The sequence below is a fragment of the Ictalurus punctatus genome, chromosome 23, assembly GCF_001660625.3.
Source record: "Ictalurus punctatus breed USDA103 chromosome 23, Coco_2.0, whole genome shotgun sequence".
Taxonomy (NCBI): Eukaryota; Metazoa; Chordata; class Actinopteri; order Siluriformes; family Ictaluridae; genus Ictalurus; species Ictalurus punctatus.
The window spans coordinates 13,735,869-13,758,738 of NC_030438.2; the positions used below are offsets into that span (position 1 = coordinate 13,735,869).

The window sequence follows — 22,870 nt, forward strand, 5'->3', positions numbered from 1 at the left end:
ATGTTCAAAAAAAAATTCCAATTAAGGATTTAATCATCCAGAGCCTTAAAAAAAACAAACAAACAAACAAAAAAAAGCATCTCCATCATGTCTGATTTAAAATAGCGTCAATGAGGGTGTGATAATATCAGCTGTGTAGTCAGGAACTGCTTGCTGGCAGAGGCAATCACGAAATCTCAGCAGGATGGTGGATTTTTAGGTGATTCCACAATAATGCACGATAAACAATTTAAAAAAGTGCATTTTAAATATAATCCTTTTACAAATCAGTTGTGTACATGGCTGACGTTTTTACTCTTGCGTTTCTGCTGCTCAGAGAATAAAAAAAGCTTCTATAAATTCATCTTCTAATTATCATCACCACTGAAATGATTTGTAAAGTGTTCGATTTGACATTACGTTCATTTCGACTGAAAACCAAAATGACAGTTTCTGAACGTTATCAGCTAAAATATTGCTAATAAATATAAACCAAATATAAACTAAGAGATAGAGATCCTTAAAGATATTTAAACCACATGGTGTGTAGACATTTAAAATATTACAACATTGGATTTTTCTTTTTTTAAACATTAACGAAAACATTAACGCTGGCCACTTCCTACCATAGTGAATATTATATCAAAAACAGTAACACCTTCGATGTGGCATAGCGGCACATTATTTATGAATGCTGCTTATAGTACAGTAGTGAGCAGTTTAATCAAAACACCAACATTACCTGGCAATATGAGTCTGGTTCTGGTGCTCTTGTATGTAGAGTTGACTTAAGAAACGCAGCAACAGGGTGCGCACAGACAGCACCAAATTCTTCTGCTGATATTGAATATACACAGCTTGCAGGAGCTCCTCGGTCACGACTGAAGAAACACACACAAACAGACAAACACACACTTTACATCCAACATCACTTATCTAGGAAGGGGCACAGATACCCAAGATATTACATAAGCCATATTAAATAAGTTTCATTACAGTTTAAATTATGATCATAAATGCGTCTTTAAAATCTACATGTTTACATGTCTCTCAGTCATTGGGCAACTTTTTAACCAAACGGGAATTTCATTAGCTACCAGTGAACTTTTCATTATTTCAGAAGTAGTGTCTCAGTAGACAGCTTTCTAAATGCAGCGTAGACATAGTGATAGACTTTTGAAGTATCCATGATATTATTATCACTTGGCAATGCCGTCATATTGAAGCTAACGTGAACATTTACTACGGCCGAAAAGGCTCACCACGGCTTCGCTGGGTAACGATCATCCTCCAAACCACCTCCAACAGAGCGGCGAGGTGCTTCGAGCTCAGCTTCCCACCACTGGACAGCGTGTCCGTAACAAACGCTCGGATTGGCCCGAGCCAGTCAGCATCCTGGCCAGCGATGTGGTCCCGCCCCCTCAGGCTGAGCGCCACCATTACCTGACACAGCATGACATTCAGAGCCAGTGGCTCTACGGTTCCTGCAGCATTAATGCCACCAATCACCTGCTGCCTGTTCCTATAAGAAGGCAGATTGCACTTTTGTTAGACTGGTTCATATAATAGGGCTGGGTTTTAAAAAAAAAAAAAAAAAAAAAAAAAAAAAAAACGATTCTCCGATTTTAATCGATCTTCAATTTAACGGAACAATATAGATTCGGGAAACGCGTGTGCTTTACTTGAGAGGATGTGAATATTATCTGTAGTTCACCTCTCGTCCTGAAGATGTCACTATCTTTCATGTTTTGAATTTTTGAAAACGGTTTTATTTCTTTACCATGTTTCAAGTTGTTAATGAATTTCACTGTTGCACATTTACAATGTTTTTATTTATTTTTACTAGTGTGCAGTTTGTTCTTACCTTGTGTGCCCTGTATGCCTATTCATGAATTCTTGTTACAATGTTTGTTACTCAAAGTAAAAGTAAAAAGTAATTAAACAATACTGTTAAAGTAAATGCGTATTTCAGTAATATAGCTAAGTAGGAGGTTTTCCGTTACCAGCATTTATATTAAAACATGGATTCCACGTCTGCAAAACTAACATTTTAAATGAAATATTGATAACTAATTTGTATTGAATCAAATTCAAATTGAAAACATAGAAATAAGAATCGAATCAATCACCAAATTGGTCACAATACCCAGCCCTATCACATACACATGTAGGTTTTCACTAGCTTAGGTAGTGACACACACACACACACAAAAAAAAAAAAAAAAACATTCAGTGTAAGAGTAGAATTGCCAGACTGGTTCTAGTGAACAGGAAGGTTACAGAAACTTTTTACAACCATGGTGAGCAGAAAAGCATCTCAGAATGTATAACGCTTTGAACCTTGAGGCAGAGGAGCTATGACCGGAGAAGACCACATCGTACACATCATGCATTTCCTACACATGATGTAAAACTACCTGAGTATGACTTTGAACATAACTAGCTAGGAACTTGGAAGCTAAAGGTGTATGTATATCCTTTATCAAGAGATTTCAATAAAGACAATGCAAGTACAAAAACAAACAAACAAAAAAACAGGCACATCTAAGATTTTAACATTTGGTTATGCAAATGCACCTTTTCCCATCCGTTTTCTTCTTGTGTCTCGCCACCTCTAGCTGTCCGTAGGGGAAATTCTTCATGAAGTGCTGCTTGAAATCATTCAGGTAAGAGTTTCGAAACCAGGAATCCTACACAACACAAGAGGTCAATGTTCAGTACTCAACTCAAATGACAAAATGAAATGTTTCCTTTGAGAGTAGCCTGTGTGGTAAACAGCATGCTGGGAAGCATTCTGTCCCCTACTGAACAATAACTTCAGCTGTTCTTTAAAGTATGTTAGCCAGATTTGAGGGCAATTCCAAAAATGAGAGGTTCACAAAACACAAGAAACATAACAAATGCACTGATTTAGATCATGAGAATCATCATTACATCAAGGCGCATTTTCACATTGTCCATGTAAATCGTCTGGGCAGATTCCTTGTTATCTGCTAAGTTTAACTATTGGATACACAGCATTTATGGTGACACTAGCACCAATATATCATTTGTGTGTTCTAGGAGTGTAACATAATGCTCTATCTGTTTAGGACTGTATTCAGATTTACACCCAAAGTAGGTGGGGCCTAAACTGTAAGAGCATTTTTTTTTCTTCTTTTTGACAAAATACACTAGGGGAAATAAACAGCGGTAAAAATGGCAACACTCTCAGCAAATGTGTGAATTCTGGATCTGACAGTTCCTCAACCTCAGCTACATCACTCTAGGTCATAACTGATCTCAACTGGAGACGTACGTGGGAATGTTTATTAGCGGTCAACAGATTGATTGGTTTTGCATCGAGAACTGATTGCTGGAACGATCTGTTACCTGCAAAAATCCACACCGATAGTTTTTCATTGCCAGAGTGGCTGAGAAGGGTCCACTGTCTTTATACAGTACGAGAGCGGCCTCTAGAGGCGAAATAAAAACTATCGCTGACAGATTTTGCTGTGTGGTTGTGAAGTGTTATTTATATATATATATATATATATATATATATATATATATATATATATATATATATATATATATATATATATATATATATATAAATATATATAAAATTGGATGTCTCTGTTTTTGTTATTTGGAGTGTTCCTATTTGGTTCAGTTTGGATGTACATATTTTATTTGCTTTAATATTTATTAATAGTTAATATATATTAATATTTATTTCATTTTTTTAAAAAGTACAGTACATTTTCATTGTACAGTCTGTACTGTTTATTTTTGTAATAAAAGTTCAGAAATATCTTACTTTGAGTGTTACGTTTTCATTCATAAGTTTTAAAATCAATTAAAAAAACTATAGGTTGATTAATTGGCCATTGCCAGGTACTGCCCTACTTACTTATCGGTAAAGTCCACTATCAGTCAACCTCTAATGCTTATGTTAATAATGCTCATAATGCAGTTATGGTTATTGTTTGTACATCTACGCAATATTTCCGAATTAATTTAGCTGGCTCTATTTCGCAAAACATAAACAAATGAGTAGCATCATTTAATACTCTTACTGATACTGTTACTAAGGATGAAGAAAATGCATTGTGCTCTGTTTGTGTCCCACAAGCTTCATATATGAATCTTGCACAAAAGTAAAAACATTTACAAATATCACCTGGCAGCTCATATATCACATATACAAATATCACAGCTATTCTTCGCTGTATATACAGTTGCAATAAAAATTGTTCAACCCCCATTGCAAATCAGGTTTATTGTCAAAATTGAGACTTTCAGCTGTTTGCAATGAACAAATCAAACAAAGGCAACTGAAACAGTTCAACACAACGAATGCTTCAAGTGATTTCCTTTTAGATCCTTTTTCTGCGCCGTCCAGGTATTTCATTTACTTTCTGCCCCTACCCAGGAATTTCATGTGTTCCAACTCAAGCACACCTGGTGCAACTAATGAAGCCCTTGATTAGTTGCATCAGGTGTGCTTGAGACAACACCTGTTTTGCATATTTGTACTGTTTTGAGGGATTCTATTCAGGTTGTTGAGTAACACTGAAACTGGAGTAGTCATTATAAGTTTTCAGTTGAATTTGGGGAAACCACCTGAAGCATTCAATTGCCTTTGTTCGATTTGTTTATCACAAACAGCTGAAAGACTGTAAATTTTGACAATAAACCTGATTTGCACTGGTGATTGAATAATTCTGATTGCAACTGTATATTTGTTTAGAATACATTATCTGTTCATTTCGATTAATGTATTCATGTTCGGCACATCCCTATTGTGTTCTAGTCTAACCTAGTAGTTGACCTATTAATGCATGGCAGTACAATAATGTATGGCTGTACTACAGTGGTCATGGGGTGTGTGTGTACACACCAGCATATCCTGTTGGTCTTTCTGAGGTGCGAGACGTCTCAGTAGCTGTAGTATCGTAAGGATCTGGAACATGAGTGCCATGGCTTCCTCTGAGAGCAGGTGCCCGCTGTCTGTCTGAACTCGTCCTCCACCCACAGCCTCCACCCACACCTCCAGGAGGAGAGGCACTAGCGTGCCTGCAAAGCCCTGCACGGTCTCTGCTGAACACAGGTCCTCACTCACTCCAGCTCCAGGCTCCAAATCCAGCCTAGGGCATAACGAGTCAAACACAGATGCACATCAAACACTGAAACACAACTGGCCTGGCCACAACTCTTTCCTTTTAGTTGATTGAATACGGGCAGAATAATGGGGAAAACCCACCTGTGAACGATTAGTGGTTATAAATGCATTAAAATAGCGTAAATTCAAAACATACTGGGATGAAATAACATTCCTTAGGAAAGGAAAACTGGCAAAGGAACAAATTCTGCATTTCAGGTTCTAATATTGAACTATAATATTAGACACATTTTTTAAGGGAATGCAATGGCTCATTAAAATTCATTTTAAATGTAACATTTCTTGAGAAATAAACTATTGTAAAAACCTGGAAAGATAAAACCCCAACAGAAAGATTTTGTACATTAAACAATCCCGTATGATGGTGAAGGATACAAGATTACTATGAACTACAATACTTTTTTATTTTTATTTTACCCAAACACAGATATACGTCATATTTTGATTAAAAACAAACTTTTTCAAAATAAGGCTTTGAACAGGCAGTTCAACACAATGGTGCCATGCCTATCCCTTCCACATTTTGCTTTAGCAACTAGAAAATTTGCCAATGCCTGTATACTTAGAACCTTTTTCCCACTGTACCATGTACAAACACTTTTAGCACCAGAAAAATAGAACTGTACCAAAGGTCCCAGCTAGAGTTTTGCAGTCTGCTCAAGACTGGCACCAACAACATCCAATGCTACACAAGGAGCCGACTGGTGTACCAAATGCTATATGATTTACAGACAAACATTCACCCAATTAAAACAACCAACATGCTGCTGGAGCTTTATACGACATTACATGTGAATTTAATTATATTTCTCCCCTTTTAGCAGGGCAGTGTACAAATCAACCTAGATTCAACCTAGATGCTTTCTAGATCTTCTAACAAAGCCACACATTTGACACAAAATGCAGTATTTGCAATAAATACTACTTTTGGCCAAATTCCCCTGTCTTCTTCTTGCCTCGTATATATCAGACGACTTGTTCTGGTTTTATCAATAAGGCTTATGTGATCTAACGTTTTTCATCCTCCCTGCACAATCTTACACGTTATGTAATGACATTTACTCCGATTTAATTATATTACCAGAGCTGCCCAGCTTTATACACTTTGAGTAAGAGTTTTCATGGTTGCCACTGCCAACAAGCAGTTCCAGACTGCGCAAATGATAATATTATTATTACACTGTCCCCTACTCTCCTTAAGTGTAGGAGACACCTTCTGAATGGTCATGTGTAACTGTGAACACCCCCCCCAAACTGCATTATTGTCACTTCAACACTACCATGGTCTAAGACTGACCTACCAGCCAAAGAGTCATACTATCGTTCAGTCCATCTCACACAAGTGCAACATTATTATTATCTTACATTACTATGTCCAATAACAGCATATATATAATATATAATAGAGACAGAGATAATATTTATTCACTTAGTACTGATAGTTACACCATTTTTTTTAACTGTATGTATCATATCTATTATCTCCCAAATGCTGCCACACTTTATATATATTTCCTATTTATGCGACTTGTTTAATTTTGCGTGATTCTGTGTTCCTTACTATCTGTATTTATTGTCTGTATTTACTGTAGTCTTTTAGTCCTTATCGATGTCTATGTCTACTACATGTTGCACGGTAGTTTCCTGAAGGAACTGTGCTTCATTTTCATCCACTGCCGTACGATGTGCTAAAAATTACAATAAAGCTGTCTTTAAACCTGAATTGGAAAAAATGCTCTTTTTCTTGTGTTTTTGGGCTATCAGTTCTGGATGATTAAATCTTTAATCGCCCATTTTTATTGGTTTAAAGAAAGCATAAAAAAAACTGGAAAAAAAAATCTAAATCACACAAGCCTACTATCAATATACATTACAAATAGTACTTAGTATTACGCCTGCGATTCCATTAAAAACACAGCATACCTTAGCCGATAGGTGGAGTGTGGCGTGGGCTTTGCTCCAGAATTCTCAAACACTTGAATGGTCTCTTTACTGAATATCTGCTCCTCCCAGCGGATTTCCACAGGTGTGACCATCCCTTTCTCTCCGCTCCACGTCCCGAAGCCACTTCCACACGCTGCATCATCTTCTGTAGTCCTCTCCTCCACTACTGCCTGAAGAAACCGGCCCAACCTAAACGCAGACGAAATGAATACACGCTTGACAATGTACAAACCTGTGATATTTCATAGAAAGCTTGCATAAACAACAACTAATATATAAATAAAATAATCAAGTGAACTAATTGGTAACACACTTTAGTGTATACATTGTGTTTGTGTTATTGCAAATCTGTTTAAACACTTCAAATTTGCATTTTTCACACAAATTATGACAAACTTAAAAAGCTTGGAAAAAAATCCATTTATGAATACATCAGAAAACTACAGAATTGCCTAAAAATGGCGCATTGGTTTATACTCACAATATACGTCGCATTAAAAAAAAAAAACACAAAAAAATCAAACACGCATTGATCTCAGTACCTGAGCAGGACCGTGAGTCTCCATTGCTGCGCTGTAACAGATCTGCTAGTGTTTATAGAAAGCGCATAGCTTCCTTTCTCTGCCCGATCGCCACTGGCTCGGCCCCTGTCCACGGTGCCACTGATCCGCCTCTGCGAGATGAGCTCGAGGAAGTTTGAGAGCAGCACGGTGTGTCTCTGTGCTAGCAGAGCGGGATAGTGCTCTAGCAGCACGTCCAGCACGCGCAGCGCGTCCTCCTGGATGCCGGTTGAGACGTGGGTCATGGCGCAGGAGAGGTGAGCGCCAAGCAGAGGGAAGAAGGGAGCCACACGCTCGGCTGGCATGCACTGCGCCACTAAACGCAGGAGACGTGAACCGGCTGCCCGCACGGCGCCATCTTTATCGGTGAAGAGTGCCGCGACTTCGGCGAGCACGACTGACGCATGCTGCTCGAGCAGGGATGGATGTGCTGAGAGCAGCTCCCGAAGGCCTACGAGAGCACCCTGCTTCACGCTGCTGCTGTAGTGGTGCAGCTGGGACAGCAGATCCTGGGAGAAAGGAACACAGGAGACACAGGAAACAAAAGAATGAGATCACCGGTTTCTGGAACGGTATCGATGAAAACAATCTCTCACAAAGATTTATTTCTCAAATGGGGTTTTGATTATGATGGCGGAGAGCGCTGTCTCACCCTACACTCACACGAGCAAGAAAAATGCAACTGTTCATTTTCTAAGTATATGCGCGACAGCAATAGTGCAACAAGCAACATCCGAATTGAGATTCTCGACAAATCCAAACGGTTGGCTGGAACAGTTCTTCGGACCAATCCTATGCCACATGAGGTGAGACGTTTCTTCAGTTTCCCACTCAAAACTTCTGTTCTTACCCGCAGTTAGTTCTCAATTACAGTTTGACTCTCACACAAAAAAATGGAAGAAGAACGTACAACTGTGATTTAATCTTATCTTGTCATATATACCCTCTCATTAAACGTGTCTAGAGACATTTTTGTTATAAACCTACGTAGATTAGTACAGGAAGTAAGTCTGGAAACACTAACGACTCGATTCAGCTGTTCAGAATCGGTTCCTTCTTTTGGGAGTCAATAACACCGTTTGTCCTGCGCTTTGATTTTTGAAACTTTGCAGATGTTTTTACAATCACAGACAGCTCTATAACAGGCTACATGAAAGGTAATATCTGAAAAACCATAATAGGTGCACTTTAAATATATTTAAAAAAAAACCTTTATTATACATTTGTTTATTAAAACTAAGCATTATTATTTATAGCGGTTTTTGCATCAATACTCCTTTAGTGCAATTTATGAGCAAACCTATGCACTGGATATATCATGATACATATCACTGTAAAAATGCTTTCGAGAATCGTGATATGACAATGAGTCTTTATTGGTCACATATACATTACAGTACAGTGAAATTCTTTTTTTTCGTATACCCCAGCATGTCAGGAAGTTGGGGTCAGAGCGCAGGGTCAGCCATGATACAGCGCCCCTGGAGCAGAGTGGGTTAAGGGCCTTGCTAAAGGGCCATACAGTGGCAGCTTGGCAGTGCTGGGGCTTGAACCCAGAGCCTTAACCGCTAAGCCACCACTGCCCCAGATATGACATTCGTTCATAGCGCCCACCACGACTAACAAGCTCTATGCCCAGTTTTTGACTTTTAAACCACCTAAAACGTTTCATATCACAGATCCGCTCAGTTATAATACTCATTCGTGATGGGATGTAAACTTTTGCACTCAACTCTATATCGATCTACTGGTTAATACAGTGGCATGTTAGGAACATAGCCATAAGGAATAGCTAGTTATGCAACCCAGGACAGCTAACTCGGATGAGGGAGTATAAGTGAACCTTAATGCTGAGCTGCCGGTGTGTAGTCGGTCCACCGTCATCGCGCTTCAGCTGATCCGGTAAATGAATGCTCCTCGATTTGAAGTTGACGTTGGTTGAATTTTCCACTTTGGGCTTCTTCTTGCCAACTTTCAGTTTAACTTTATGGAAATCGTCCTGCCTTTTCTTCTTCTTTGACATTTTCCTGTTAAAACAGAAAGGAACAATCAAACAGAACAGACTGTGAGTCCATTTCATAAATACTAGCTAGAGGTGTAACTCTAGATCTGACAGATGAGAAGATCGCGATATGTAGTACGTGACGCTTTACAGTTAAACAAGTAACCATTTTTTCAATTCACTAAGGATCCCTCACGACTCAGTTCAGTTAAAATTACGTTTTCCGTCATGGGAAAGTCTTCGGACAGATGACGGCAGTTTCTAGTAACATGACAAGCTGTGGGTTTTTTTTTTTGGTCTTTTTTCAATCAGACGCAGCAGCTACTGAATCGGACGCAGCAGCTACTGTCACAGCCAGAGAGAGACAGAGAGAGTAGGAGTGTATATACAGTACAGTACAGTACAGTAACTGGGCTACAATAGCCACCTTGTGACGTCAGAGAAGCACACAAACGCTCACTTTTCACAAGAATAATAAAAATACAGAATCAGCCAACACATTAGCACCAGCACCGCTATGCACATCACAAATATTTCAACATAAACAAAGTGAATATGTTTCAGAGTGGAGCTTCTCTTCAAGGTCATTAAATTCCCTTCCTACATCAAGAACAGCAGCATGAATCGCTCAGTTCTGGAGGACCTCCGCCCAATCTGGCAACACTCCACATGAACTTAGAGCAAAACCACGAGTGAACGCTTTCTGGAACATGAACGAGTATATTCTTATTCTACATGCACCAAAAAACGCTAATCGTACATGATTTAAAATCGGTCTTATTCTACATTAGGTTTGTTTTATATAGCTCTGGATTTCCATATACCTGAGAGATGCTGCTAACTAGCAACATGCGAGTCCTGGCAATATTTATCCAAACCACTGCAGGTCTCATTTCCTTCTTTAATTCCTACACGAGCAATAAATAACCACATACTCACATGTTTGGTTGGGTTTGAAAGCAAAACGATACGAATTTAAGCAATATCAATATGAATTTGAGCAATCTCTGTGCTCTGTAGTCGATCTACAACATTTATGGTCCTTTACGTATACAGGCGCTTGCGCATCTGCCTGAGTATAATTACAGCAACTTATTCTATTAAATTTATAAATACAGCGCCACAAGCAAGAACATAAACATTGTAATTAATTACAATTAGTTGATATTATCGCACGTTATTATATGTATAAAAGTAAGTCGTCTGTGAAGAATCATATGTCTGAATTTTAAAAAAAAAAAATTGATAAATAAAACTTTGCAGACTTTAAATTGTTTTAGCCTTTTTTTAAAAAAAAATAATACACGTTATACGTACACTCTAGTTTGTATTTTATACTTTATAATGTTTATAATGCATATTAAAAAAAAAAAAAGTATTACAGATGGAACAAAAAAACAGTAAGCGCCTACACGACTTTTATTTTAAAAGCCGCCATGGTAAGCCTGCCGTTTGCCTGATCAAAAAACAAACCAAAAACAAACAAACAAACAAACAAACAAAACATGTTGATTGTGAAGTGTTTCATTTTGTGGAAAATTTGGTATTTTGTTCAGCAGAAACCGGAGGTAATTGCAGCACATTATTGATACCAGAGCTGAGGGAGGTGTTTAGTAAAGAGCTGTTCTGTTGTAATGTTCTTGCATTATTGCTAATGGCATCACTACTAACCTTAGATCAGCTACTGTTTAATTCCTAATTGAAGAGAAGAATATTTGTGTCTGTTTATTAAGCATAATATGTATGTAGATGATTCCTCAAGGTTTTTTCTTGTTAATTAAATAATAATAATAATAATAATAATAATAATAATAATAATAATAATAATAAACTTTACACTGCTGCTGTCTTGCGACGAATGAATCACACTAGCTACTTTTTATCTGTTTATTGTTACATGTAATATGGCAGGTCCAAAAACAAGTTACTTCCTGTGTATTGCTTACTTTGTAGAAGCTATAAATAATTGTTCATCAGTGTATTAATATAAACCTGTGATTTAAGTCAGAGCTGCCAGTACTGTTAAAAGAAACCTAGTCAACTCCTGCTGACGAATCAGAATTTTAAAAAATATTTTTTTAAAATCAAGAATGCTGTGGTATAAGATTATTTTAAAAAATTTGTATGCATTTTAAATTTTTTTTTAACATATTGGGATTTCTCACAGAATGGAGGCATCGGCTCAAGCAGGAACTTATCAGCTTAAACAGACCAGCCGCAAGGTGGGTTAAAGCATAAATCATATATTTCTGTATAGTTTCTTTCCAGTAACTAACTAGTTTCTCACTGTCAACTGTTTTACCCATGCTGAGCTGTGTGATATTAAAAACACTTTTATTTAGCTGTTGGACAGCACTGCCAAAGAGATTCAAGCCCTCTGATATATTGGAGAAATCTCATGCTATGTTTTCACAGCCCGTGATCTTCGGATGACTGTTGAAATTGCCCTCTTGTGATGATGATATTGCATTTACACTTTATTTTCAACAAGATACTGTGACAGGTCATATGGAAAACATGGGATGTTTCACTTGGTAGACTGCATAAAGCATTTTTTTTAAACTGTTAATGGCAATCCACCTCCTTTTTATAGCTTGGAGAAATAAAATGATGCGCATGTTGTGGAGAACCTGAGGTACTGACCGCATCGAGACCTCCCGGTTTACCAGAATACTCTATGACCATGGACACCCGCAGATTTGCACCTTTACTAAAGAAACACAGCTGTAAATGCATGTCTAAGCATACAGAGTTTTTAGCGTAGACTTAAAGGTTGAAACCGAGTCAATTATCACACCAAGATTTTTCACTGCTGCTCATAATGTAACTGAAAGGCCATCTAGAGTTATAACATAATAAGAAAGCTCTTGACCAACTGAGGAAGTTGCTCAGTTGCTAATTTTATTACGCTCATCTGGCTTTTCAGAAACTTACAGCTGTTTGCCAAAAGCATAGCAGTGGAAGCTAATACCATGTTTATGAACAATTGTACCCAGAGGTGGTGCATATACACGCATACATACATTTCCCTCCACTAATATTGGCATCCTTGGTAAATATGAGCAAAAAAGGCTGTGGAATTGTCTTTATTGATTAAACCTTTTGATTTTTAGTTAATAAATTCACAAAAATACTCTACTCTCATGGATGTCAAACAAGTGCAAACAAAACACAGGTTTATAAATAAATAAAAATCTTTGTTAAATATAGATATGCAACAGTTATTGGCACGCTTTTAGTCAATATTTTGTGCTACGTCCCTTTGCCATGATAACAGTTCTGAGTCTTCTCCTATAATGCCTGATGAGGTTGGAGAATACATGGCAAGGGATCCGAGACCATTCCTCCTCACAGAATCTCTCCACATCCATCACATTTCGAGGTCCATGCTGGTGGACTCTCCTCTTCAGTTCACCCCACAGATTTTCTATGGGTTTCAAGTCAGGGGACTGGCAGGCCAGCGCCAGTTTTTTTGTACTGTGACACAAATGTTAATTAAACAAAAATACATCTTTTGATACATTAATATTCAACCTCCTAGATTCATACTTGGCAGAAATACCTTTGGCTGCAATTACAGCTTCTGGGATATTTTTTGCAAATATCAGCTTGCACATCTGGATCCTTTCTTCTTGGTAAAAATGTGTGATAATGTGTCAGATTGAATATAGATCAGTGACTGAAAGCAATCTTCAAACCACAGATTTTGGATTGAAGTTTGGACTTTGACAGGGCTATTGTAGCACATTCAGGTACAGAGTTTCGGGATAACTACTACTGCAAAATGTTTAGGATCATTGTCCAGTTTGAGTGAACATCTGCCACAGTCTGAAGTCTCTTGCAAATAGGAAGAGCTTTTCTTATAGGGTTGCCCTATATTTGGCTCCATCCATCTTGCCCTCAACGACTACCAATTTCCCAGTTCCTTCTGATGAAATGCGACCCCACTACATAATGCTACCACCATCCTTCTCAGAGTGATTTCACAGTGTTGGGTTTCCTCCAGACGTAATGTTTTGTCCAAGGCTCTTTGTCCTAAAAGTTCCGTTTTGGTCTTGTCAGGCCAGCGAACCTTTTTGCACATGTTTGCTGGGTAAAAAACTGTACAAATAATCTCCCCTCACCCCTTCAATACTATATCTCTAAAATGCAGAAAAGTTCAAGGGGGATGAATGCACTGCATGTTATTTATGTACTACAGGCTAGTAGGCAAATGTGCGTGCAAGCATCTACCTATAAATGAGAGTGCTAAGTGTCTTAATATTGTTATTTGCAATGCTGTCCGATGACTGAATATAAGCTTTGTTTGCAGAAACCATGAAATTGCAAGAGAATACAGAACTAGCTACACATATCAGTGTCTGCTGTTTCACATGTGCTAAAAGTTATCTTTGCCATAATAAATAAATGACTAGACTTTACAAGCTAGTGGGAGCCTAACATCAGTGCTGTGTATGCATCGTGTTACATGATGCTCCATTCAACAGAATTACAACCCAGATCATCAAGGCATACTCACGAGTATGAATCGAGAACAGATTCTTCTCCGGGGTCATAACCCCATAGAGTATGTCTTTTTTGTGCAGCTTACTGCCTAATTTATCCTGAGTTATTAGTCCTGGACTAATAGTTGTTTTCATGTCTGCCTAAAAAAATCCCCATGCTGTAGTAGGGAAGAGGCAGATTACTGTTCTCCCTGTACAAGTCTATGACCAACCTGTAGAGTCGATCGTGGCTCCATAACCATCATACCCAAGAACAGCCTCCTCTACTTATGGAGAGGAGGCTGGACCACAGGAGAGTTGGGGTATTGCTCCCAACCTCACATGCTATTCTGTCTTTCTAACTCCTCTTTATTTCTCTCTCTTTCTGACGGGTTTACTTGTCATCTATGACAGAAAAAGCAGCAGGTCTACAGTGGGGACATAGGTAAGTCTTGCCCTCAGAGCCCAGTTCTTTCATTTTGACCTTCAGCACTCTCTGGCCTTGGTGATGTCATTACCAGTGTGCCATATCTGAGGTCTTCAGAGTTTCAGTTTTCAATGTAACACATATTCAGCTTATAAGGCTGTAATGGCATTTAACACTTTTTCAGTTTGTCCTTTTTAACAAAATGCTTTTTTTCCCCCCGTAGAATTATTATTATTAAAATATAGCCTGAACAACATTAGAAACTGTATCCCCTATTTTAATGTTTGGCTTGCCGTGTTTGGGCCTGTGTTATTTAACTTTTCCAGCCCAGTTTAGCTGCAGGATAATAGTTAATGGTGCCGCAGATTAACTGATGGCAGAATTTCGGTACAAGGCCCTGGTCAGTGTCATTTGAATGACAGTTAAACAGTGTGAGGCATGGCTGTTCATCAGAAGAAGACTTAACTTCATGCATTTAAGTTGAACTGGCTTTGCTCACTGCAACAGAGGTTTCTGTTGAACAAACTTCGAGGGCCACAGTCCAGAGAGATGCGCTCCAAAGCCAGTTCAAACATGAACTGTATGTGAAGGATAAGGGCAAGTTTACTGGTCAAACCATCAATATCAGCTGCACTAAACCTATATATGTGAAACAATTGTTCCTTTAAAGAGGACTAATTAATGGCCTTAATTGGTCACGTCTGATTCAGGTGCTGTTGTGCAGAAATACATACTGGCTAAACGTAGAATGAATCACATGAAGTATGATGCTGGAGCGTCTATCCTGTAGATAGAATGGGCATCTATCTATAACTTGGGATTTTCTGGAAGGTTCAGAAAACCTTCTTTCTCATCCCAAATTTCTGGAGGACCACAAAGAATAAAGATAAAGCTTAACCATGCTTTATATTGTTATTTAGAATGAATGGAGAAGCTTTCATTGCCAGTCTGTGCAAAACGCCAGAGGATTTCTGAATCGTGTTCATGATAAAGAAATAGGCCAGCGGATCAGAAAGTGTCAAATCTGATCCAATACGAGTGTATTGAATCAAGCAAATGCCGGCCGTATAGAGATGCTCGATTATGGATTGGGGGCATCCCTGCTTTGTACCAAGGTGTTGTTGGTAAGCACTGTGTTGTGGCCAAAAGAATTGATCAGGAGTTTTTATATGTTGTTCAGCATATTCATCGATCAAATTTTCAAATGTGACTCAATTGCTTTGCCAAACCTTTTTCCACTCTGTTGATGGTTATGCGGGAAAAGCACTGTAATTGAGTGTTCCCTGAAGTTTAGGTATATATAAGATGATGCCGTAAATTTTTTGTTCTTGTCTGTTTTGAATGATAATCATCAGTGCTCTCTTACCTTAAGATATGTTTAGTATCATGCTCTATAGGGTGTAATATTGTCATTTTAATTTATGCAACTCCCATCAGTGTTCGCCAAGCACGGATCCGTTCAGACTGTACCCTCCCTGACCAAACTGCTGAAAACTGTCACAGACCCAGTTCTTGGTATGTAATGTATTCTTAATGAATAAATGAAGCTCACTGTGAAATGATTGAGTATTGACTGTGTGTGTGTGTGTGTGTGTAGGCCTACACTATGTATGGGAGTATCGCAGCCCCAGCAAGTCAGTCCCTCCTCATTACCAGTGTAGACTGTGTAAGGTGCAGCAGCTACAGAATGAAATGGTGGCTCATATTACTGGTTGGAAACATTGTTTCAGATACTTGGTAAGGCCCGTGGTTCTCAAATCAACTGTACATCAAGTGTGAACACTGCAACCCCCCCCCCCTCCCCCCCACGGTTATTAACCCTTATTAGAAATGGGGGGCGGGACTAAAACATATTACTATCTGCTGTATAAATTTGCTTCTTTTTTTTTTTTTCTTCACTCAATAAACAGAAACACATTCACCCAGAAAAAGTGTCCCACAAAGAAGAGGAAGTAAAACAGGGCCCAGACACCAAAAGAGCACTCAGAGCGATTGCCTCTGAGGTGGAGAAAGCTGAGGGCAGAGGTCAACTCAAGGTGAAACGCTGTGCATTTGATTTAAATCCTGTTATTTAGAACTTGTACATAAAATCTGGAAAAAACGCCCTAAGAGTAAGTATTCCTCACATACAGTGTACAGTGCGACAGAACACACATTAACAAAGCAAAAATGCGACAACACATTCAGAAAATACAACCGCAAAATCAGGAACGCACCAACATTAACTCAAAGCAAAAAGGGGAGGTCCTTTACGTTTACATTATGTTTACGTTAAGAGGATCTATTATCTTGTTGTTTTAGATATGCTGTCAACTCTGCATAGCATTACTGTGAGCATGCATACAATGAAAACCCACATTATTCAGAAGAAAGAATTACTCCTAACTGTTAACGTAAGCACCATTGCATTAAATCAGTTTAACTAACTAGATAACAGGCTGAAAAACTGCTATTCTTTTTCCTTGAGATAGTCATACACCATCTCCATGTCCCATTTGAGGGTTCTGCTAAGTTAAGTGTTTTATTAAGGCAGTCTGATATTTGACACTGGATCTCATTTCTCTCAGATTCTTCAGTAATATATGACATTTTAACTCTAATCTTGAACTCGGATAAAGCAGCTGATTGCGGTTCTGATTGGTTTGTATTCTACCACCTTCACAATGTTGCACCAGTTTTGAGTTTAATAGGTCACACAAATAATAGCAGCAGCTTTTGAGTTTTATGTGATGAACTTGCCAAGGAATATCCAAAGCACTTTCCTGCCGAAGTCACTGTGAGATGAGAAAATAGGCTGAGATCCTTGTGTAGGATAACTGTCTGGAGGATTCAATTTGTAATGCACAATTGTCTGTTTTCTTTTTAGGTTGTCATTAGGGAACCTGGTGATGTACCAGTCTTTCAGAACATGAGTAAGCCCTGCCTCACTCTGAAAAATTCAGATATTCCTTCATACTTGACTCCGCTAGACTTTGGCCATAATTTTGTGTGTGTGTGTGTGTGTGCGCATATATTAGAGTCTGCATTTCCCAGTGCGGGAGGACCAGGTGCTAAAAGTCTTCTTGGACCAGTTCCCGGAGGTTTTTACCCAGGTTAGTTTGTTTGTATATGTGTGAGGGGAAAGGAAAAAGTAATAGTGGCGAAGCAAGCTGGAGGGGTTGTCAAAATGAGCAATCACATGAATAAATCGTTATGCTAATAATGGAAACCTTCTCACTCCTAGAATATAGACCTGCAATCCTTTAAACTTTTTGCATAGAAACTCTGCATTTTAACATTATAAATATTACCCAATTTAGTAATCGCTTGTTTTGATTTTCCCACTTGAAAGACATGCTGAAGTGGCACTTTCTGTCAAGGTTAATGTGAACTAAAATCTATGAATGTTTTTACATATTTGGACAAGCATTTGATCATCCTTGAAATAGTGCCTATTAATATAGTTGATGTACTTGAACAAAACCACAAGGAAAATGAGCTTTTTCAATAATTTATTTAACAGAAATATCAATAGATGTGTTATTCTACTGTGGAAAAAGTAAGCATACCCTTGGCCTCAGAAGCTAGTATTGCTCCCTGGGTCTGTGAACACGGGTAGGTTGTCCTCCTCCAACTGGGCAGCCTCACTGAAGTCATATTGGTGGCAGTGGACTCATTCTCATGTCTTGGCTAGAAGGCATCTGATGAATTGCTCCAATGCAATCTGTTTCATGACCTCCTTGTGGTATTCCAGGTCCAATCTCAACCAATGTTTGCAGGCATCTAGGAGTCTCTGGGCAAAGGTGAATAGATGGTTCCTTTCTTCAACATCATAGAGCAGAAGTGCCAGCAGTGTCCCCCTGGAGAGAGACCGATTCGCTACACCACTCTTTGGATTAGTGTGTAATCTATCTGGGCTGCTTCCATCAGGAGGACTTGAATGCAAAGCCCCCACTCCTTCCTTGGCCAACCACAGGCCAAGACAGTGCACTCAAACATTCTTAGGTATGCCTCTGTCATATTGAGGTGTCAACCTGGTGTGGGAGAGGGAGATTATTGATCCAAAGCCTGCTCGTAGAGCACAGTATGATGTTGCTGCTCCTGCTTCTGGACCAGTGAATAGACTATTTGGGAGAGAGGACTCCGCTACAAATTCACGTCTCATCATGTTCTGAGTAGCTCCAGTATTCTGTCACAAGTGTGACATTGACAACTGAATGGTACTCAGGGTAATTGCGAATGTGAGCTCTTAATCTGAGCTGAGAGAGAGAGTCAAACAGCTTGTTAATATAATGAGCACCAAGAGGTTTCAAGTGTGCCACGGAAATTCACTCATTCCCCCAACACTGCTGCAGATTCTATTCATAGTGATAATTAGACAGTGATTTAAAAAGCATTTTGTTCTCCTGCACTCTAAAACACAGACACCTTTAAAACAGTGCAGTCAAGCCAATCTTGGTAGAAATTGGAGTGAGCATACATACGGGGTTGTACGTTAATCACAAAGTGCTGGGAAAAAGCTCCTACTCATTTGTTTTATTTCAGGTCTAGATGCTATAAAAGTTAGCTTGCAGTCTTTCTGATTAATTACTGTTTGTAACGTTATTCAGAATTAATGAAATTGATGAAAATGAAAATTTTACAATAGAAAATGAAATTTTCTATTGTAATCTTTCTCTGTGTCTACATCTTAACTAAAACAGATAAGCATTTACACGTGCACTTCATTTTCAACCTTAGACAAGTAATTTATGAAAAGACTCTTATTGAAAATGTACTGTGCTCATTCCCCTCCAGTGGAGCCTATGGTTATGTATCGCACATTGATTGATTGTAATAATCCAGAAACACCTGCCAACTCCTCAGCTGCTCAACTCTAATCAATTAAATATTATGGCATGAGAAGGGGTGGAGGGTATTGTCACTGGAAGGCAGTAAACATTAGCACATTGTGCCTATAGCACAGCTGAACCAGAGGAGCACTTACAGAGACTGAATGACAAATGATGTTTGTTTGGGGGGTTTTTTCCTCATTGATTTAACTGTCATTTTCAGAAAGACTAATGTGATGATTTTTTTTTTTTTTTTAAACAAAGCAATTAATTTCCATCTTTAACTTTTATTTTTTTTTTTAATGGGGTGTAATTACTCTTTTCAAACAGCTTTGTGTATTTTGGAGGTTTCAGTTGGTCAAAAGACATTTGTGCGTCTCTCATGTATCCTCAGGTGGACCTTTTGGTGGTGGCTTTTCACACACCCCTTTCCCAGAAGAGTTCCCAATTCGGGGTGGCATGATGACAGAGTTTCCTTCCAACATACATGGTGGTCGACCCACGAGTGGACTCTCTGGCTCTGTCCACTATGGTAATTCGAAATGGGGCCAGACAGTAGAGAATTGCTTTATGATTTTTTTGTTAATACATCTTAATACATTTTTTTAATTTGCTTTAATTGCTTACATATTTCCAGAATTATTGGCATCCTTTGTGAAAATGCAAAAAAAATGATCCGATGGTGGTAAGTGGTATTTTGAGCTCAAACATAACAGGGGACTGTATAGATTCATTTAAACATGTATTTTTTTCTTACAACACAAAGTTGTTTTAAGTAGTAAGATAATGACTTTGAGTCATTTCCTGTAATGTCTAACAAGGTTGGACACTTGTAGAGGGATGTTGGTCCACTTCTTCATGCACAACATATCATTCTGCTTTACATGCTCAGGTCTGTGACTTATTCTGTAATTCAGACCACAGGTTTTCAGTAGGGTTCAAATCCAGAGACTGAGGTGTGGCTTTGGTACGAGTCTGTGGAAACCCCAACACTCCCTCTGCGTATTTGTATTATGTGGAATTTTATATGCAGTATACAATTTTCAGGGTTTTTTAAATAATAAATTTACTATAAACTTCTATATGCATAACAATATTAGGGGGGCGAAAAAGAATATGCTGTAATGTAACTAAATAGGTCGAAACTTATATTACAGCTCTAAATTTATATTTTTTAAATGTATTTTAATATCCTACCACAGTGGTACGTTAGAGCAGTTAGAGCTGTAGATCTTAAATTTTGGATACTGCAACTTAACAGCGAGACCTTATTTCTGTGCCACGACCAGACAGGATGATAGGAGGTCCACAGAGCATACAGCATTTACCCACCAGCAGATCCATGCACATGGGCTCGGACAAATTTGGGATGGGTCCACGAAGCGAGGACATTGGCAGAGCTTACCCTGATGATCTACCAATGAACGGCAGTGATGGCATGATGAGAGCTAAAGACCAAGAGACCAGCAGCACCCTCACAACACTTCTCCGACATCTGGTATAGTTCTATACATTTCTGTTGTGAATATTGAAAAGCTAGAATAGCTATTGAAAAGATTTTTTTTTTAAATCTTGCAGGTTTAATTCCACTCACGTTCATAATGATGATGTTCATAATTTAAATGGGACACACTTTGGCAGCGGGGTTTATTCAGTCTTGTTTATTTTAGGATGAATTCCGCATTGACTGTGAAGATGACGCTCAGATCGTGCTGAAGATCACACAAAAGCTCACAGACACCTTGATGGAATACCGCATCAGAACTATCTCCTCGGTAACAATTTCAGATGGCAAACTTTTGGGGGGAGGTTGGGGGCATTGTGGGCATTTCCATCAAAACAACTAATTTGTGGGTCCAATGAGATGTACAGGTTCATCAGCAGCAGCTTGTGACCATAGATTTTAATGGGGCAAGATGATCGCCTCAAACAAAGTGAAGTAAAGAGGCTATCACACCTGACTTATGCTATAGGCTATTGTCGAGTGAATTTTTAGAGTAATCTTGTAATAGGCAGTTGAGAGTTGACAGCATGCAGTCATCCAGTGTACAGTCTAGCAACTTGAGCGGTTTTAGACATACATTTGTTTAACTGTTCAAGATAATATCATTAATCAGGGTTTACAGGCTTCATAATTTACCATCATTTCCAGCTCATCAACAGCTTACAAATCACAAAAAAAGGGAGACAGTGTGAAATAATTGTACATTTCTGATGCATACACATTACCCCATAAGCCCCCTTGTCCAATCCCAATCCTTGCAATATATATATATATATATATATATATATATATTATATATATATATATATATATATATATATATATATATATATATATATATATATATATATATAATATAAAAATAGAAGTGGTTCTGTGCATCACTTTCTGCACTTACACTTTGCATTTGTGAAAATTCATGAGAAGTCAATCCAATTGTTTGCTATAAAACAAGATTTTGGTGGCCGCAGAGTATTTTTAAACTCGCCATTAACAGTTTGTCTACTGCTCCACATCCAGTGAAAAGCAAACATGGGACCTCTATTAGCGTGTGTTGCAGTTCTCATTGGCTTATATCTGTCAAATAGCGAACGTCCTTTAGAGTCACACGTTTCTCTCAAAACTGGTAATGAGTTTAAAATGTATAGATTTGTGAACAAGGACTTTATGAAGATTAACATTTGTTAAAAGTCTGATATAAATGGTGGGGCTGTGAACTCCATATAGATTTCCTAATCATAATCTGATATGATGTGAACATACTTATATGGTGGCCTAATTGCAATCTGAGCTCTTGCAAACAATAGGGTGACTGCAACATTGATTTGAGTTACTATAATAGGAATATAATGGGTAAGAATATAATGGGTACAGATATTGTTGTATAATGGTACTGCAGTGATTCCACACAAAATATATCAGACTTTTTCCTGTATCTAACATTGTGGTTTAATATGTATTTTTTTATATGCCTTGCTTTCCATTGCAGTATGGCTTTACTGCTGACCTCTGTTCTAACTGTGTTAATTCAAATGTTTTCCAGGGATCTAGGATGGATTCTTCCCACCTGCCACTAAGCTCTGACAGATTCTCCGAGAGTATGTCAGATGTTCCATCAGTTTAAATGTTCATACACTTAAGTGTTGTGATAAATGTTCATTCTAATCTCTTCTCTCCTCCCTTGCAGGTCCTTCAAGATTCTATAACTGAACAGCCCATGTGATGATGTCCTACATCTTTTCATTTTCTTCATGTGGCAACTGTTTTAATGTACAGTCCCCTCCTAAAGTATTAGAAAACAAGGCAAATATATATATATTTTTTAATTTTTTTTTTTTTTTTTTATATATATACTGAAGACATTTGGGTTTGAGATCAAAAGATGTGTTAAATAATTTAGAAAGTGTCACCTTTGGTGGCAGACCACTAAGTTGTTAGGTGAGCAAAAGCATTGGAACAGATGGTCTTAAAATAAATAACACTTAATATTTG

At 38.2% G+C, this 22,870-nt stretch overlaps 2 protein-coding genes across 3 annotated transcripts in view; one reads left to right on the plus strand and one right to left on the minus strand.

Annotated features, from left to right (window-relative positions):
- Positions 1-10,723, minus strand: part of tex10 (testis expressed 10) — a 34,523-nt gene extending 23,800 nt beyond the window's left edge. The window contains exons 1-8 of the mRNA XM_017453248.3: positions 10,592-10,723; positions 9,494-9,677; positions 7,633-8,159; positions 7,070-7,279; positions 4,865-5,111; positions 2,557-2,669; positions 1,242-1,501; positions 722-860 (exon numbers count right to left, since the gene is read on the minus strand). Coding sequence (XP_017308737.1) covers positions 722-860; positions 1,242-1,501; positions 2,557-2,669; positions 4,865-5,111; positions 7,070-7,279; positions 7,633-8,159; positions 9,494-9,677; positions 10,592-10,593 — 1,682 coding nt within the window. The 5' untranslated portion in view covers positions 10,594-10,723. The remainder of the gene's footprint in view (positions 1-721; positions 861-1,241; positions 1,502-2,556; positions 2,670-4,864; positions 5,112-7,069; positions 7,280-7,632; positions 8,160-9,493; positions 9,678-10,591) is intronic.
- A 346-nt stretch (positions 10,724-11,069) lies between these two features.
- si:ch211-197h24.6 (uncharacterized) lies at positions 11,070-22,870 on the plus strand. Of its 2 annotated transcripts, none has more exons than XM_017453523.3 (13): positions 11,070-11,220; positions 11,820-11,874; positions 14,551-14,581; positions 16,001-16,078; positions 16,161-16,300; positions 16,474-16,599; positions 17,430-17,475; positions 17,581-17,655; positions 19,769-19,906; positions 20,664-20,872; positions 21,045-21,149; positions 22,422-22,476; positions 22,566-22,870. In XM_017453523.3, exons 2-13 carry the CDS (start codon positions 11,821-11,823, stop codon positions 22,586-22,588), a joined length of 1,080 nt encoding a protein of 359 aa, XP_017309012.1. In that variant the 5' UTR covers positions 11,070-11,220; position 11,820; the 3' UTR covers positions 22,589-22,870. The 2 variants fall into 2 exon arrangements, with proteins under 2 accessions (XP_017309012.1, XP_017309013.1); XM_017453524.3 differs by lacking the exon at positions 11,070-11,220 and adding an exon at positions 11,335-11,393.

Bases quoted from the DNA above. Each gene is read 5' to 3' on its own strand.
- si:ch211-197h24.6 (XM_017453523.3), top strand. From the start codon at position 11,821: ATGGAGGCATCGGCTCAAGCAGGAACTTATCAGCTTAAACAGACCAGC. The intron at 17,476-17,580 runs GTAAGCCCTGCC...CGCATATATTAG, and splicing joins ACCAGTCTTTCAGAACATGA to AGTCTGCATTTCCCAGTGCG. The intron at 17,656-19,768 runs GTTAGTTTGTTT...ATGTATCCTCAG, and splicing joins TCCCGGAGGTTTTTACCCAG to GTGGACCTTTTGGTGGTGGC.